This window comes from Clavelina lepadiformis, chromosome 4, assembly GCF_947623445.1.
Source record: "Clavelina lepadiformis chromosome 4, kaClaLepa1.1, whole genome shotgun sequence".
In the NCBI taxonomy this organism is placed as follows: Eukaryota; Metazoa; Chordata; class Ascidiacea; order Aplousobranchia; family Clavelinidae; genus Clavelina; species Clavelina lepadiformis.
In genome coordinates, this window is record NC_135243.1 from 19633337 (window position 1) to 19650861 (window position 17525).

Sequence of the window (17525 nt, forward strand, 5' to 3'; positions counted from 1 at the left end):
ACTCTTACTACATCCTATTATATAGGCCTACTCGAAAATGAATCGTTCAGCTCAACAACACCACACATTAACACGGTCATAAGCCTAACCTAATGCAAAGCGTTAAGACGCGAGGACTGAAAATGTCACAACAAAGTTGCAAACAAATAACGAAACCTTATTAGTTAGATGGACACAGTCATAACACTCCACAATAATCACTTCAATAAATTACCACAAGAAATACAAACTAGTGAAAACGGTAATATTAAAAGTTAACAGACACACTAAAAATATGCAGTGTAATTACAGCGACTGGACTTTTTTGTGATCATATTTTGTATGAGCTAAGAGCATAGCTGGAGTAAGCCACAAGTGGCCCACCCGACCCGCTGTTTGGCCATCTACGTATGCATGCAGTAAAACATAAGTAGCTCAGGGAAGCAATAGCTCAGCAAAGCTCAGCGATCTGGCCACTGCTCTAAAAGTTGATACCAAGTTTAACCTAGAAATTGGCGTGGCGTCACGCGCCAGTTGCGCAGAAGTTTTGCTCATAGACTATAGCCCCGTACCTAAAACCATACTAAAGTACCACTGAGTTATAACGTATCGATTATATTTTTCGCCATTGATTATAAAGAGCGAAATGGCGGTAACCTTTGCAGCATAGCCTAATGGCAAAAAAATACAGCGTCACCCACCGAGTCTTAAACCTAACCTATGTTAAGAGCGTAATATCTCATCATGTGGTGTTGCATTTTTAAGTCTTATAAGAAAAATGTGGAGGGGCGGTGCTACTCCTCCCCTATAATCGTGCCAGGTCTAAAGAGTCTGTGGAAATCCCGAGGTAAGATATATTACCTGACACAAGAGGTACTTGAGATGCATAGGTGGGCAGTACCGAATCATTGTACCGTGGTACTTTTTCAGTGCCGATACCGGTACCTTCTGTACTTTTGAAATAAAAATACTAAATCTCTGTAACGAATTACGTTTTTCAGGAAATTTCGGTCGGTCCCGGTACTCGGTACTTTTTACGTGATTATTTCAACAACTAAGTTACATGCCAATTAATCCTTATCAATTTTAGCATCTGTTGATCTTTATTAATCTAGAAATGTCAAGTTAAATTTCAAACGAGTAACGTCACATATGTTTTAACTTGGAATAACCTTTACCGGGGGCATAATAGCGGCAAACATTGCTCTTGCAGCAGCATCTTTTACACAAAAAGTGCCGGTACCGAGTACCGAACTACTTTTTTAAAATAGTACCGAATAACGGAACCGTCGGTAAATTTTTCCCAAGTACCGGTACTTTCAAAGAACCGCCTGTCAACTTCTGTTGAGTTGTTTTTGATTGAGACTGAAACGCAAATTCAAACGCATAGGTTACGTACCCAAAGCATACAAGTGCACAACCGTATCGACTCCGACTTTCGACGCACAGCTTTGCTTACACTTGACCGAAGGAAACAAACTTAGTATCGTTTAATCTGGGAAGAATTTTTGTCGCCAGCAATGGCAATTATTTTGGTAAAAATTCAACGTAGCGTCACCCACAGAGTCCTAAAGTTAGCTAATGTTGATATGGTAACACCACGTGGTGTGGCACCTTATATTGGGCACAAACAGAATGCTGAACATTTACCTCTTCTTCATTTCTGTATGTTTTCGTTTTCTTTCATTGAGTATTATCTGAGATATACCACTTTACATGAACGTTGTTGTTTGGTTTGTAATTTTATTGGTGGCGTTTGTTGGATGCCGTGCATTGAGGTTCGCCTTCTTTTTCTGACGATTTTTTTTTGACCCTATGAGGTGATTACACTTCAGCCCCATTTGGAAGGGATTTAGGTTAGGGTTAGGTGAAAATTGTTTGGCGGAGTAAATATTAGGGTCATGACGTCATTTGTAAGTCATAAAGTTGTAGGTCCATTTTTGTTATTGTGGCGTTTTAAAAGCTCGAAGAACGCATTTTTTGCGTCTTTTCATGGGGATTTCCCCTGGAAGTTGATAACGTAACAACTAAGATTATATGTTTTTCCTGGCTTCACTTTTTTGAACCCAAAATATGATAACAGTGTCGGTGTAATGATTTCATAATTTGGTAACTCTGAGGTGGTTGTGCACTTTTATACTATAGACCAGGGGTGGCCAAACTGCGGCTCTCGAGCCGCATGCGGCTCTTTGAGCCTTTGATTGCGGCTCTTTAATGAATTAGCATTGTTGAATTAGACATGCATTTTCCCGGTCTAGACGAGTTGTTTGATCAGATTATGAAACAATGCGTTGTATCTCATGTAGTAACACTGGACTCATTGTTAGTAATAATCAAATTACACTCCAAAAAGTACATTACTGTACAGAAGTTTGCTAACTTGTACACTGTAGTTAAGTAAACTGTCAGATTGAAGCTGTACGTCAGGGCTGACCTAGTTTTAAATCTTGGTTACGGTTATACTAATAATTGCAAAAAGAGTTGAGGAAGCCCAGGTGGAGAGTGGAGACTCATAGTATCACCACGCAGCACTAATGTTTATCAATAGCTACACTTCGTTGTGAGTGAATAAATTCGTGTTTTTTATTGTGTTTGTGTTGTGGCTCTTTTAAAACTGGAATTTGTTATATGCGGCTCCAGCATGAAGCAGGTCTGGCCACCCCTGCTATAGACCCTTTTATCTTAGTTTGTTTAATATAAATGGCTGCAAATGTGCAAAAACTTGGAGCTCATAACTAATTCTATAAGTGCTCTACTGCGTGTGTCAGTGTGTTACAGTGGTTTTAGCTGATTTGATTGAACTTTTGATAAAATGTAGTAGGCCTGTCATAACTGTTGTGACAAAATCTTTTGTTTTATACCGCAGCGTGTCATAATTCAGATTTAGGTACTGGCTACCGGTAAAGGCTAACGCGATTGATAGGTCTAGGCCTAGGGTATATTGAAAGTTCTTATAGGGTAGGCTATATAGGTCTAGGCTAGTATCGACTCTAGTATACAAGTGCACAACCGCAGGATGCCTTTGTATGCTAGACTCCAGATACTCAAATTGTGACGTTGCCTGGTTGTACACCTGTATACTATCCTAGACCTGAAAATAGGCTTCCTGCCACTATTTCTCTGGAAAAAATCGTGCATTCAAAGTTAACTTAAATGTTATAATGTAGCCTAGTATTATAAAGCAACCTAAACCTAATCCAAATCTTTCTTCTAATCTTACTCCAATATAACCTTTAACACACTAAAAGCTTGAAAGATTGAAGGAGCTGAAAAGGCTGAAATTAAAAACAGATTTCCCCACTAGGCCTATTTTCTTCGTTTCAGGGTTTTAGTGAGATCCTAACTTTATACAGCAAAAGTATACTTTATACAACTTTTTACATAGGCCTACCTATATCCTCCTAACTTAAACACCTATCTTTAACTACAGGCTGCGTGACCTACATACAGTGAAATAGTCACTTCAATGAAAATATCATTAGTCTATCAAATTGTTAACCAACTTACTGTTGCAAATGCGTAAAAAATTCTCATAAACCCGATTAACACTAGAACGACCGGAAAACAAGTTTACCTCTAACGGCCGGTGGTGTCGAAAACGACACCATCCTTAAAAATGTACTTTTTGATTTAATTTAGCGAAAAACTCAAAACTAAATACTTCCGTAATGAATTTAGGATGTATTTTGCTTGTTCAGTAGAAACAAAAACTAGCATACCTACAGCAATTCGACCTTTGATGACGTTGCACACATTTTTAAGAAACGAAAAAAAAACAATATTTATGAGTTGAAACATAAACAATCATTATTCTGATGGTAGGTATCTTAACAAAACGCTAACTATTTCAGAAAAAGCTCATATGTTTCCTAAACACAATATGATAACTGATAAGTCTTTAGAGTTTACAGCAGGACCCATGTTGATCTATTTACGTCGTGCAGTTTTTGCATTCTGTAAGTTTTCAGTCGCTGTTACCACTCACTCCGCAAGTTGGCCTGCTGCAGTGACTTCAAACTGTAACTATATAATTTTACGACTTTCTTCCGCACATTTCCTTCGCTTTCCAGATGGTCTTCTCTGCGCTGGGTTCACTTCTCTTTGGACCACCTGCTTCCGCTTCACCGCGTAAGCATCCCTCAACCCCTCCATAAGCTGGAGTATGAAGCTTCGTCGGCCGATTTTGCTACCGAAACATTTTCTGTGCAGAATCCAAGAATTTAGCTCTACTATGTCCAGTAGTTTTGTTCAAACAGCCAAAGGTCATCGTCTACTTGCTGCATGAGTTGTGTATTTTCTCGCCGTTTGGTCGAAAACTTCCACGCCTACCTTGTTTTGTTTTGGCCTACTGTACAGTTTATAGCCTGGCTCTGCTAATAGCGTATGGCATACAATCCATACGTTGCACAAAAACTGTCGTGTGCATTTTACAGTTCGCCTTCGCTGCAAAGCAAAGCGAGTTTTTATTGTGCAAATGTACATGGACAAAGTACATTTGGGATGTCATAAACTCTCCGTAAAAGCTGTATCTAAAGGAGATAAACAATCATGTGAAAAGATAAAAACTGGGCTAATCTGAAGTATATGATAGTTGCTAGTGCAATCGTGCGAAGTAAAAAGATGTTGTAGTCTACTGAACCTCTAAAATCATCTTGGTGTCGATTTCGACACCTCGGCCGTTGAAGGTATAACAGGTTGTAAAAAATAAATCGAAAATCAAATTTCGGTAAATGTTACTTATCCATACTCTTTCAAGAAAGTTAGGAAGCTACTGAAAATTTTATATCGTTGCAATTGCTTTTACTAAAAAAAAATATACATCAAAATTCAAAAAGTGTCGATTTCGACACCTCGGCCGTTCTAGTGTTCAAGAGTAAAGAGCTTTCTGCAGTCATAACTCATCAATTTTTAATAGAACCGTTCCGACATTTTCCATTGTTAGGTATAAGCGATTGAAAAACTTTTGCCACCCAGACAGCATTTGGAAAAATCTATTAAAAAACGTTCCTTTTGTCATGTTGGTGAACAAAAGAATCATTTGAAAAAGTGGACATATGGACCGATAAAAGGTCAAAATTGACAAACATATGAGCTGATAAAAGGAGCAAATGCTAGATATTTTTTCCAGAAACAATATATTGCACAGACTTACTTCTTTTTCTTCCTTTTCCAGCATAAAAGGCTGCGCCTTCCCTATGACGACTACAAGTGAACACCAGAGTTTTGCTTCTTTAATCCCAAGATCTCGGCGGAAACTGCCATACTCTGCAGTCCGATTAACAGAAGTGCACATATAATCAAATGATGTCATAATGTAAGTAGTTGGGGATTAGTGGCCCAGAAGCCTATATACAAGTATGCATCGTTCACTTCTGCATGACTGACTACGTAGTCTCCTACATTGGAGAATGTGGCTCCTGCACTCTGAAGATTTATCTGCGTGGCTGGCCAACACTTTTGTCTTCACACCGATTTATAATAAATACCAAGGAAATACTGGTTATTTGAATGCAAATTTATAATAAATAAGTAAATAATTGATGCTTTAGTACATACCATGGAAGTTGATTTTTATCAAAAACTTTCGTCCTCTCCAGTGGGATGTATAGAGTCCAAAGTGCATTCCACTTGAGTTACGTCATAGACCTTTGTTGTGATCTTCAGCCAAGCTGCGTAGACTCGGTTTAACTTTGGTTTTGCACAGAGCAAATCATGTCTTGGCACAACCGTAGTAAAACAATGACAACTGAAATTCATTTTCTTTTTCTATTTATCTCTTGTTTAAAAGAAAGAGAGCACAGTGGTTTTTTTAGAGATTGCAGTTGGCACAGCACGTCTTTGACTTTGGCGTCGCTCGGAATGAATGCTCAGGATGGGCAGTTCACCATATAGGTAATAGGCCTACCACTCAGTCAAGTGGTTTATAGGTTATAACTGGACTCGATTCACTTAGATATTGTATGTATACATATTTTTATATATTTCTAGAAATTTTATCTGATAACATCAATGTAGGATCATAATGGCTGAAAAATTTAGTGACTTAACTCGGCATCGGTTCACGAAGTTTCACCCAACTCATACCACATCAACTGAAAAACAACTGAAGTTTCTTGAAGAGCAACTTATCTTCAAAGATGGTGACATCATGGAAGATGAAGAAGACCTCATCTTGGACATTATCCATTTACTGTCTTCAAAAGACCTCCGTGTCAAGAAATTGGTGTATCTGTACCTTTCACTAGTCAGGTCAGGTAATTCTGATAAAATGGAGCATGCTACGAACTCCATACTTCAAGATCTTGCTGACGCAAATGCACTTGTGAGAAGAACTGTTCTGAGATCACTTTCTGAACTGCGGATGTCTTCGCCAGTTTTAAACGGCATTCTACCATCAGCCATTATGACTGGTTTGGATGATTCCAGTCCAAACGTACGATGCATAGCGTTGGATGCTATAATTCAAATAAACCAGGTGAATGAAGATGCTTCAAGGGTATCAAATGATGCCTTTGAGAGCATGCTGAAGAAAACAAAGTTGATGATAACAAACGATACTGATCCGTCAGTTGTTGTGCGTTCGCTAGAATGCTTGGCAGTGTGCAAATGTGAAAACAAAATCATACAGGATTCACTGAGTTTATTACTGGACCGCCTTACAATTCTTGATGATTCCCTCGCAGTTTCAGTGCTTAACAGAGCTAATCTATCGCTCTGCTGTCGTAGTTTAAAAGAGGATGAAGTGTATGCGTTGCTCAACAAATTGGATCCATTAAAGTCGTTGTCTGTTGACTATTTGAAAGCGATTCAAACTATGTGTCTTATGTATTCCGTTTCTGCCAATGTAAATGATGTTAAAAAGGAGATAGTGAAACAGATTACAATGGCTATGCTATCACTATACACCATGAGCAATCAGGATGTAAAGTATATTCTTTTATGTAGCTTGCATACTATTGCATCACTGGAGTCATGTGCCATCAGTGATTTATTTGAAAATGAAGTGAGACATTTTCTTTTATTATCTTCAGATTGTACCGATGTCATGATAAAAAAATTAGAAATTTTAAGGTTTTGTTTAACGCACCACACCGCTGAACTTATATTAAGTAATGTACGCGTGTATTTGCACAAGTCACATTGGAGAAATGTTGTAGAAACTGCTTTTAAAACATTTGAAGACTTGCATGTTTTTTTACCTGAAAAGTGCAACAACGTTTTGACTATGCTTTTGCATTCTGCCACAAACGCTGTACTTGATCCACTTGTTCTTTGCGTGTATCGTATTTATTTCAAATATCTTCCATCTGATTGTAACTACAGCCTCCCACCACAGTTATTAAGTGCTCTGATGAAGTGTTATAAACATTTAAATCAAAATTCTTCTAAATGCTCTTTCTGGTGGGTAATGTGTGTAGGATCTGATATTTCTCACAGCAAACAATTGTCAATGATTATTAAAGATGAAATTGTTACCAGTTTCTCGAACGATAACTTGTCGTCAAGCACTTTCCATCATTGTATTTTGACATCAACAGTAAAACTATTTTTAAAGTGGCCGAAAACTTTCGTTAATCAACTAAAAAGTTTGTTTTCAACAGTCTTGACACTACATGAACACTGCAGCTTAAAAGACCAAGGAAAGCGTTATTACAAGTTACTTAAACAGAATCGTTCACTTTTGGAAAAATTGGTTGAGTCATCAATTAAAATGAAACTTCCGTCAGAATCGAAAACTATAATGACAAATAATCTTAACTCTCTCAGTCAAGTGTCTGTGCCTGTTTGACTATTTCTTGACCGTATTGGTTTTATTTAGATATTTCATGTAAGGTATATACTGTATTATATTTATTTGGTTTGAGGTGTTTTTTAAATCCTGATACAGCACTTGATACATTTCCATTTTCGAGTTTATTTTACTGTTTTATTAAATGTATGCAGTAGTCTGGTGATTTTTTAAGCATATTTGCTTAGCTAGTCAGCTTAGCATAAAATAAAAAGTATGGTTGCTTAAAAAAGGTTAAAGGTTAAGGAATTACCTTCAGTATAGCGCTGCTGTAGTAAAACAAGCAAATTTTTTTTGCAGGCTTGTAATCTATTTTATACGACTGAAAAATCAAAAAAATATGTTAGGAAATTTGTGATTGCCAGAAAATTAGCAAATCTTGAAGGGTTTTTCATGTATATTATTGAATGCTGACTGTCAAGGGTTTAAGTTGTTGCCACTCTTGCTTTTGGTAAGACAGAAATACCGGAGTTCTTTTTCATTCTTTTACCTAATATTGCCATAATTTTCTCAATTGTAAGGTGAGATTTTAGTTGCTTAAACTGTCTATGACAGGTTGAGAAGTTCGTGAAGCATTTTTTTCATGTAATGGGACTTCACTAAAATTTTTCTTTGAGAAAAGGAGGACTTGCTTAAAACGGAATTTAACAGCCAACAAGCATTTTTCTGCTGAAAAGGTACTAATGGTTTTGTTTGGAATGGTAGTGCACGCAAGCTGGATGATCAAGTGATTTTTGTTAAAGTTTTGTCTATACCGCTTTTTGGGTAAAATGCCTACTTTTTAACAGCATCTTTAAACTAAGCAGTAAGAAGATGATACTTTTCATGATTTAAAACCGTTTTTAGTCATCCGTGTGTTTTTCTTCTTTACTTTTGTATAATAGCTTCGAAATTGGTTAATTTACTGTTTCTTTTTCACTGTCTATAAATAATATTTAAAGGAGAACATAGAAGTCTGCAAGTTATGAAACAAATACCCTGAAAGTTCCTAAACCAATCCATTTGATCGAAAATGGCATGGAAAAAATTTTGGTAATGAAGTATTTTAATATGAAGCCAGTTGCTAACCAGACTGCAAGTTGGTAAGCATTGTTAGCTTTTATTATATGTAACATTATAATACTTTAGATATTTTTCTGTTGTTATGAATGCTTTAAAAAATTACAACCAAACTAAAATATTTTCAGAGGAGTCGTTACCCTTTAAACCAAAAATAATATAAATTTATATATAAATTTGCTCTCTTGGTAAGCTACTTAATGTTAGCATTAATCGGTGGTGGGCAGCAAGCTACTGCAGTGCCCAATTACTGAACCGTGATACTTTTTTACTGGTACCATTGGTAGTTTTGAGAAAAAGTACAAAAGTATTTCAAAGTTTTACGAAGTATGTTTATCAAAATCAAAAAGTATTTTTATTAATTCTTAATATCAATTTTAGCGTTCGCTTTTCATGTTTTAATCTACAAATGTTTATGAAGCCTCAAGGAATGAGGCTAGTTATGTTTTGATGCTTTAACCTGTACTGGGCCATAATAGAAGCAAAACTTGCACATGCAACAGGTTTTGCGATACAAAAAGTACCAGTATAAAATACCACAAACTGCCAAATTCCGTTTTTTTAAATCCGTCCCGATCTCATGAATTCCTTTTTATTCCAAGTGCCAGTACTGTTAACGACAGGACTTTTCTAGTGCTGACTGCCTATTTCTGGCATTAATTGGAGTTAAGCTATTTTCTTTCGAAAATGTTTGCAGAACTAGGCGAGGATTTGGAAAACCTGCGCTTACATAATAGAAGACTCATGCAGAAGTGTTTTAAGAACTCACAACCGGTTGGAAAATCAAGGGAAGTGACAAGTTTGGCCTTTATACCGCAACATGTCGTGGATTCATGCCAATAGACAATACTTGGAAAGCAGACTGGGTGCAATTTTTGTCTCATCCAGGCTGACCCTGCATCATGTTATGGCCATGTGGAGTTTGATCTTTTCCTGGCGTATATGTTTGGCAGCTTTCCTGCTGACTTTTATAACGGTTTTCATAGCGTAATTCCCATAAATTCATTTGAAATTGTACCACTTGTATGATTACTTGGGCCACTGGAACCAAATTGGTCAAGAAAAGTATAAATTACCCTCAGTCAATGTGTTAAAAAAATCTGGTTAAATTGTTTGCAAACATAAAAAATCGCTAATATTCCTAAACATGTGCCATGTTTATCTTTGGTGCCATTTTTCCAATGCTTTTTTATTTTGATTACATTATATATCTGCAAAATATTATAATGAAAATGCCATGTCCAATGATATTTTGTGTTGTCACGTCATGCAGAAAAGTACATTGAAATTTGAAAACTAGGTAAAGACATTGATTTTTTCTTCATTTTTGCTTTACAGTTAACGGTACTTTATAATTTAATCCAAAGTACTCACAGATTGATCAGATATTAATTTTATCGTCAAAACACTTAATAATGTCACGATGTGATCTGTGCTGCCAATATTTGCTTTTTATTTACTGTGTAAGTTGCAACTGTTAAGATTTTTTTCTATGTAAAAAAACTATGTCATGTACAAAGTGTACATTTTTTCTGTTTCTCAGTGCTGTGAATTTATCATTGGTAGTTGTCAAGCCTATTGTATGCAACATAAAGTGCCGATGCACCATTCTCTCAAGATAGATCCATATTTGTTTCTTGTAAATTTAAAATTCACGTGGCATTGATCTTTCTTGTTTAGATCTCGTGTTCTAATACGAATATTATGAAATGTAACAAATGGAAAAACTCCTCAAGGAAGAGTTTGGATGTGACAATGTCCAGCCAGCAGGAGGAGCTGGTGGGGGATGCATCAGCTCTGGAAGCGCATACTTGATAGATGGTGAAAAGGTTTTTGTCAAGCAAAATCCATCTCTTGGATCAAGGTATTGCCAGTAGCCTATAATATCATTATTTCTTAATCAGTTGTAATTTATCCGGTATTGCTGAGCCCAGGGTTAACTAGCTTTATCCATTTCTGCTAAAATTAAAGTTTTGAATTTTTATATCTAGCTGCAAGCAAGATATTGGTTTCCCATCCCAGCAGACCTTGGGCTTTTACGTGTAATTTAGTAGGACTAGAGTTCCTTTCATTTACTATATATCAGTAAATTTATTCAGGATCATGTTTGATGGAGAGTATGCAAGCCTGGAAAAGCTACATAAATGCAATATTGTTCGTGTTCCAAAACCCATCAAAGTATTTGGTCGTGGAGATGAGTCCTACTTTGTTATGGAGTATCTCAATATAAATTCACTTAGCAAGCAAGCTTCAAGTAAGATTTCTTAGCTGTATTGAAGAATAACATATATATAGTTATCTAAATAGATTGTGATTTGGTTTCATGACTTGTTACCTTTAAGCTAAGAAAAATGGGATTCATTTGAGGTTCAATGTCAATTAAACCCTTAACCCAACCAGTCGGTTAATTTCAACTTTATTCAAGCCGATAGGTGGAGTTTGAACATACTTGGCTACAGTTTATTAGGATTTAGCCAATTTTTTTTAATATATTACACAGATATGTTAATGTGCAAAACATCTATCATTCTTAGGTCTTGGAGAAAAAATGGCCAGACTCCATCTTCACAACAAACAGTTGAAAGTCGCTTCAGAAAAAGATGCAAGCTATGTTGGTAGAGCAACTGAATGTGTCATTAAGTTCGGTTTTCATATCACGACATGCTGTGGATTTATTCCAATGAATAATGACTGGAAAGAAGACTGGGTGCAGTTCTACGCCTGCAATCGTCTTCAGCCACAAATAAACATGGTGCTTGAAAAATATCGTGATCGCGATGCGCTAAATTTGTGGCCTCAGGTTGAACGTAATCTACCAAAACTTTTCCCAAGTACTTTGGAGATTGTTCCTGCATTACTTCATGGAGACCTGTGGGGAGGTAATGCGGGGGAAGTTGAGTCTGAAGCCTGCATTTTTGACCCCGCTTGCAGTTACGGCCACTCTGAGTTTGACCTAGCCATATCCCACATGTTCGGGGGATTTCCGTCTGCCTATTTTTCTTGCTATCATAAATTAATCCCAAAAGAGCCTGGATTTGAAAAGCGTCTTAAACTGTACAAACTCTTTCATTATTTAAATCACTGGAATCATTTTGGCAGTGGGTATAAGTCGACCTCAATGTCATTAATGCAAGATATTGCCAACTTGAAGTAAAGTTTATATGATTTAAACAGATGACTTTTGAATTCAGTATTAAGAAAACGTACAATATATTATGTGATTTAATACAAATGAAATCAAAAATAACTTCATTAGATCAATCTTTTTTGTATAAATGGATGTACAACTCTTTCATATGTATAGGGTTCCCAATTAGCATGACCTACCTTATAAATAACAGCTGACACTGCTGAAAAACATTTGTCAAACTTTTTAAATGCTTACTTATTCAACTATAGGCTTATACTTAACACTATTTTTGAGAGTAAAAGAAAACCTGTTTTTCATGTGTACCCAATTTGCAAAATTTCTCTGTTTCATAGCTCATGTAAATAAAGATTGTGGCCCAAATCTACTTGCAGGATACAAATTCAAAATGGTTAATATTCGTATTTCGGTATTTCAACGTTTAGATTAGTGTTTAATTCAACACACTCCTGAAGATTACCTAGCATATAAGTTATCGATATCAGGGTTTCCCAAACTTTTTTGTTCTGAGACTGCATTTTGGAAAAGAAATTTCTATGCACCCCTTTGATGGGTAGCCTACACGCTAACGATATTAAAACAATAAATATCCCATCACAAATGTCAAGTGGTGTTTTTTTCTCAAGCTTAAAATACAGATTTGCCCCCAAAAATGCATTACAAATATTTTCACTATAGGCCTGTTCTTAGGTATGAAGGTTACAAAAACTTTTGTTTCTGATGTATCAAGCCCATTTGTTCCACGACCCCAAACGGTGTCGCCACCCATGTCGCCATTTTTCCTATTTTGTTGTGGTTTTTGAAACAGAATTAGTAATTGAGGTGTATTGACAACCACACTGTTCTTATAGTAAGATGGCAGTTTTGTTTCCTAAGCTGTTAATAATTGGTTAAGAAATTTATGTACGACTTTATTCCATGTAATGGTACTTGACTAAATTTATTTTTGGATAATGGATGGCTTACTTTATATGAATATTAAAAGCAAACAAGCGTTTTTCTACGAAAAAGATACTAGTTGTTTTGCTTGCAATGGTAGTACATACCAACTAGACGATAAAATGATGTATAATGGCTTCGAAACTTACATTTTCTTTTTCGATGTCTATAGACCATAGAATAATACCTAAAGGAGAACATAAAATTTTATAAACGATTTATGAAACAAATGCCCTGAACGTTTTCAAACCAATCTTGGTAATGGAGTATTTTAATATGACCTTTTACCTAGTTTTTTAATGAATTTTGAGACAAAACTACCAGTTGAAGTGTATTGACAACTTAAATGAAATACAGCTTAGTGAAAGAAAAAAAAGATACAGTATTTTTACAAGCGAAGTCAGCCAACATGAACAGCTGTTTCACACAATTGGCAGCAATAAAAATAAGACCAATTAAGCCAGCTTTTGACACATAAAAACGATTCCTTCACTTCTAGATATTTTGTAATAACAGTCAAATAGGTATTTTAACCATTATTTTATGTCAAAAGTATTTCAATGTATACCATCCAAATAGCATTATTAATGCTAAATAACATTAGTGCAGATATAAATTTTATAAACATGTGCAACATTAAACAGTAAGATGTGGTAGTGTAATATTTATTTCAGTACAGTATAGCTAGCCTCTTTCCATCATTCTTTTTGTGATACCATATGATGAATTTTAGCTTTAGTAGGCAATTAATTGCTTAGATGAGCAACTTGAACCTTTTCAAACATACACATGGTATCAAAAACGCATTTATGAGATCATTCCATACTATTAGGGTTGCATGCTAAGCAATAATAGCACACATGCATATTGAAAATGCATGTGTCTGCACGACGAAAACCTGGTCGACTTCAGCCCGCAATGAAGACACAATCAATATTATAAGCCATTAATTCTACAACTGATAACACATAGCAGACCAATTTTGACCGTTTTTGCAGCCATTTCAAAGTTTTCATGCTGATTTTTGCAAATCTACAATATTACACATAAAATGACTAACACAATATAATATATATATAAAAAAATTAAAACCTCTATATAGAACATTTGTAATAGAGCGTAAACACATAACAAGTTGGTTATTTTAACACTGGTGATAAACAGTTATGTAGGGATGGCAATTACTTACACAATAAAAACTTTTAATAACAAAAATGCGATGCACCATATTGGTAGATCTATGAGTGGTGGCATAAATAATTCATTTAAACGGAATATATACCAAAGGATCCACCTCATACTGAGAAATACAATCAATGATATATACATATCACACGAGTACCAGGCATGCAGAAGTAACTGAATTACGTTTGGAAATAGTGTAAGCAGCATTCATTGCACCAGTAGTAAATTTAGATGTAAACTGGTTGTTCTTGTCCAGTTAGTAAGCGGTACATTGTACCTGGCATCGTTTTCATTTGGATTTCACCAACAGACGATACCAAAGTTTGAACTATTTTCTCATGTGGTGTCGCCACCACACTTTGGCCATTGATTTCAATTATACGATGACCAACTCTGACCCCTCCCCTCTCAGCAATTCCTCCTCTCATTAGACTGCAAATAATGCCTTCCTGTACAGAAAAGCCCAACTGGTATTTGAGGTCTGGGCGCTTTATCAAAACTGTAACCACAGGTGGGCAGGACACAATATTGAGACGTGCAAGAGATTGTGCACGAAGGCCTTTGATAATGCTTTGGCAGGTTGTTATCGGCAAGCCGACTAAGCTTGTGCCATTAACAGTCATTATTTGATCGCCTATACTTAGTTTTCCACACTTCTCGGCTGGACCGCCATGCTGTAGGTTGGCTAAGATGACGGTAGGAACAATGGATCCCCATCCCGATTCAACAATAACCACACCCAGGGCTTCTCCTTTTTTCTTTTCCACCCACACATCTTTCACATTTTCTCTGTTTGAATAATGTACCAGATCGTCGTGATACATATCTTGCATATCCAATAGTTCGTTGTAATCATCCCTCGTGAGAGTCTGTGGCTCAATTCCGTTTGAAATTAAAAACTGCTGGTAAGCGACATTAAATGACTGTCCTATAGCCTGTGCCATTAGGTTGGAATCTACAGAGGAAAATACGTGGCATATAATACGGTATGACCGCTGAGGCTTAGGGTCTCTCATTATCTGAGGTTCGTCAGGGTTTTCACTTCGTGGAGCCCTTCGCTTTGCCATGATAACAAGCAGTTTACCGATATCAGCTATGTATGATATTGACCTCAGAGTGTGGTCCATCATTGTCTCTTGGGTATCAGCATTTAAAATTTTAATTTTATCGGTAGAAATAAATAAGTCAACCTCTACGCTTGGCTGTGATTCACCTTCAGGTGCTTTAATGCGATGCACTGCTTCCTGAGCCTGCATCATTCGTGCATTTTTGCCAGGATTTCTTTCAGACTGTAACTGTGTAGAACCTAAGTAGTTGGCCGAAAATATGATGCCCTCTATGAGATCTGCTGGTTCACATGGACCTGCTGCTTCAATCAGAGGTCGAATAAGGGAATTGGGTTGTTGTGGTAAAGTTCTATCCTGTAGTTCCGAAGATGGTAGGTCTGGCTCTGTACTGGAATAAACAGGTTGATTAACTGGAATTGACAGATTTGTTTCTAGTGTTTGTATATCCGGTTCTACTTTAACCCATGGGTTATCCAACTCAGGAGTTGTAAGCACAGGGTGACTGTTTCGAAGTTTTACTTCGCGGACTGCAGCTTCTATATCTTCCACATTTGCATTGTCATCAACGTCTATCTTTTCGTTTTGCTTTGCCCTTAGTTTCGGCATTAACTGAAAAGGGGGATTATGATAACTAGATCCAGCCGTTAATAGAGTTGGGTGGTGATCATATTCCTGACCATTGCGTGGTTGATTGACAGAGCCAGAAGAGGAGAATGAAGGCAGCGATGAATTACTTGATGCCGATGACTGCATGCTGCTAATAGTAGTGTTGCTTAATGGAGATGTGCGCATTTGCCACAAATCTCCAGCTTCATCTAAACTATTCATATTGTTGAACGGGTTTACACGCTTCGATCGTCCTGCTGCAAAAGTTGTTGGCTTAATCACAGCATGGTTTTCTGGCATTGTCTGCTTAGCATTACTCGATGATTCATGCTCAAGTCTACCTGTTATTTCATCATAAGTATGAACTGAATTGTGTTCGACTTCATCATCATACGAAAGAGAATGTGCAGTATCATTTGTTTTGTGTGAAGCTGAGCTAATTGGTGAGGTTGGTGTTTCTGCGTTCAAAAATGCTTCTTTGTTGCTGTTTAGCATCTCTTCCAATTTCTCTTCTACCTTTTCATGTCTTGGTGACTGATATTGAGTCTGCATTTTACCATCTGCAAGCAACGAAGCCTCACTTGCTAATTTTGAATCATGATTCAATGCTCCTTGCTTGTTAGGGCTCACATCAATACAGTTATTTTGATTAGAAGCATTGTCACTTTTGTGAGCTTTGTCATTATCGCTGGTGACTTCAGGTACAGATAAGCCATGAAGATTATCTTCCCCTTTGTCACTCATAACATCTTCTGTGTTGGAATGGGAAATTGCTTCTTCCTCGTCTAGTATATGATGGTCATTTAGTATACGATGTTGGACAGGATATTGCTGTGTGTTAGCATCTGTCTCTTTGGAATCACTATTTGACATTGACAAACATGAAGCATTAACGAGGACATTTCTACCACTGTTTGAATCATTATCTTCTGGAGAGTAAACATCACCTTCGTCCTCATTGTCTGAATAACTTCCAGTGCTATGTTCTAATGGAAGAGCATCTTTGCCTGTATTTTTTTCAGTCATATTTTTAAAACGGAAAAACTATAAGTAGGGTTTCTACCTAAAGCATAACCTGTAAATGGAAAAGTATATACTGTTAATTAAAACTCTCAAATTTTTCCATAAGAAAACTTACGGTACATAATATGTTCGCCGAATAAATATATCGTTTTTGGAAATAACTCACAACCTATCTGTCAAGCAACCAAATCATAGCTGTGCCGCTGCCATACTCCCGATGGAAAGACTGGCAGTTCTTGCGTAATGCAAAATTATTTATTATGTATTTTATCATTTGAAACAACATTATTATTCTGACTATTAGTAACAATCACAAAGTAAATGTGTAACTTATACTTTTGTCATGATTTATCATAACAATTTCATAATATTTTTGTTATTTCACTTTGTTAACTACAATTGTTTTGTGCATAATTTCTGTTTTATTGTAACTTTCTCTTCTATAAAACCTTACAAAAAAGTTATAAAACCTTTATAAACCAATAAAAAAAACACTAACTTTTATCTCAGATTTCCTATTTATATAATTATTATTAGTTGATTTCTCAATATATTCCCTTTTTCATTGTAATTATATCTCCACTTATACCCACATTTTATTTTTATTTTTGGGTTTTCTGTCCCGATCTCGAGACAGAAAATCTATCTATCTATGTCATTTGACAGTACTACTAAATCGAAATGAATTTGAGATATCGCCTAACGTAACATACCATATTTTTCATTCCCC

At 36.2% G+C, this 17525-nt stretch overlaps 2 protein-coding genes across 4 annotated transcripts; one reads left to right on the plus strand and one right to left on the minus strand.

The window, feature by feature from the left end:
- Positions 1-7766: 7766 nt before the first annotated feature.
- Positions 7767-12576, plus strand: LOC143453562 (ketosamine-3-kinase-like). Of its 3 annotated transcripts, XM_076954948.1 has the most exons (7): positions 7767-8219; positions 8324-8445; positions 8710-8850; positions 9525-10127; positions 10508-10691; positions 10927-11081; positions 11362-12576. In XM_076954948.1, exons 5-7 carry the CDS (start codon positions 10546-10548, stop codon positions 11979-11981), a joined length of 921 nt encoding a protein of 306 aa, XP_076811063.1. In that variant the 5' UTR covers positions 7767-8219; positions 8324-8445; positions 8710-8850; positions 9525-10127; positions 10508-10545; the 3' UTR covers positions 11982-12576. The 3 variants fall into 3 exon arrangements, with proteins under 3 accessions (XP_076811063.1, XP_076811062.1, XP_076811064.1); XM_076954947.1 differs by having other exon boundaries at positions 9525-10691; XM_076954949.1 differs by lacking the exon at positions 9525-10127.
- Positions 12577-13232: 656 nt separating this feature from the next.
- On the minus strand, positions 13233-16868 carry LOC143453560 (amyloid-beta A4 precursor protein-binding family A member 1-like). Its single transcript, XM_076954945.1, has one exon. It carries the CDS (start codon positions 16796-16798, stop codon positions 14327-14329), a length of 2472 nt encoding a protein of 823 aa, XP_076811060.1. The 5' UTR covers positions 16799-16868; the 3' UTR covers positions 13233-14326.
- Between the last annotated feature and the right edge of the window lie 657 nt (positions 16869-17525).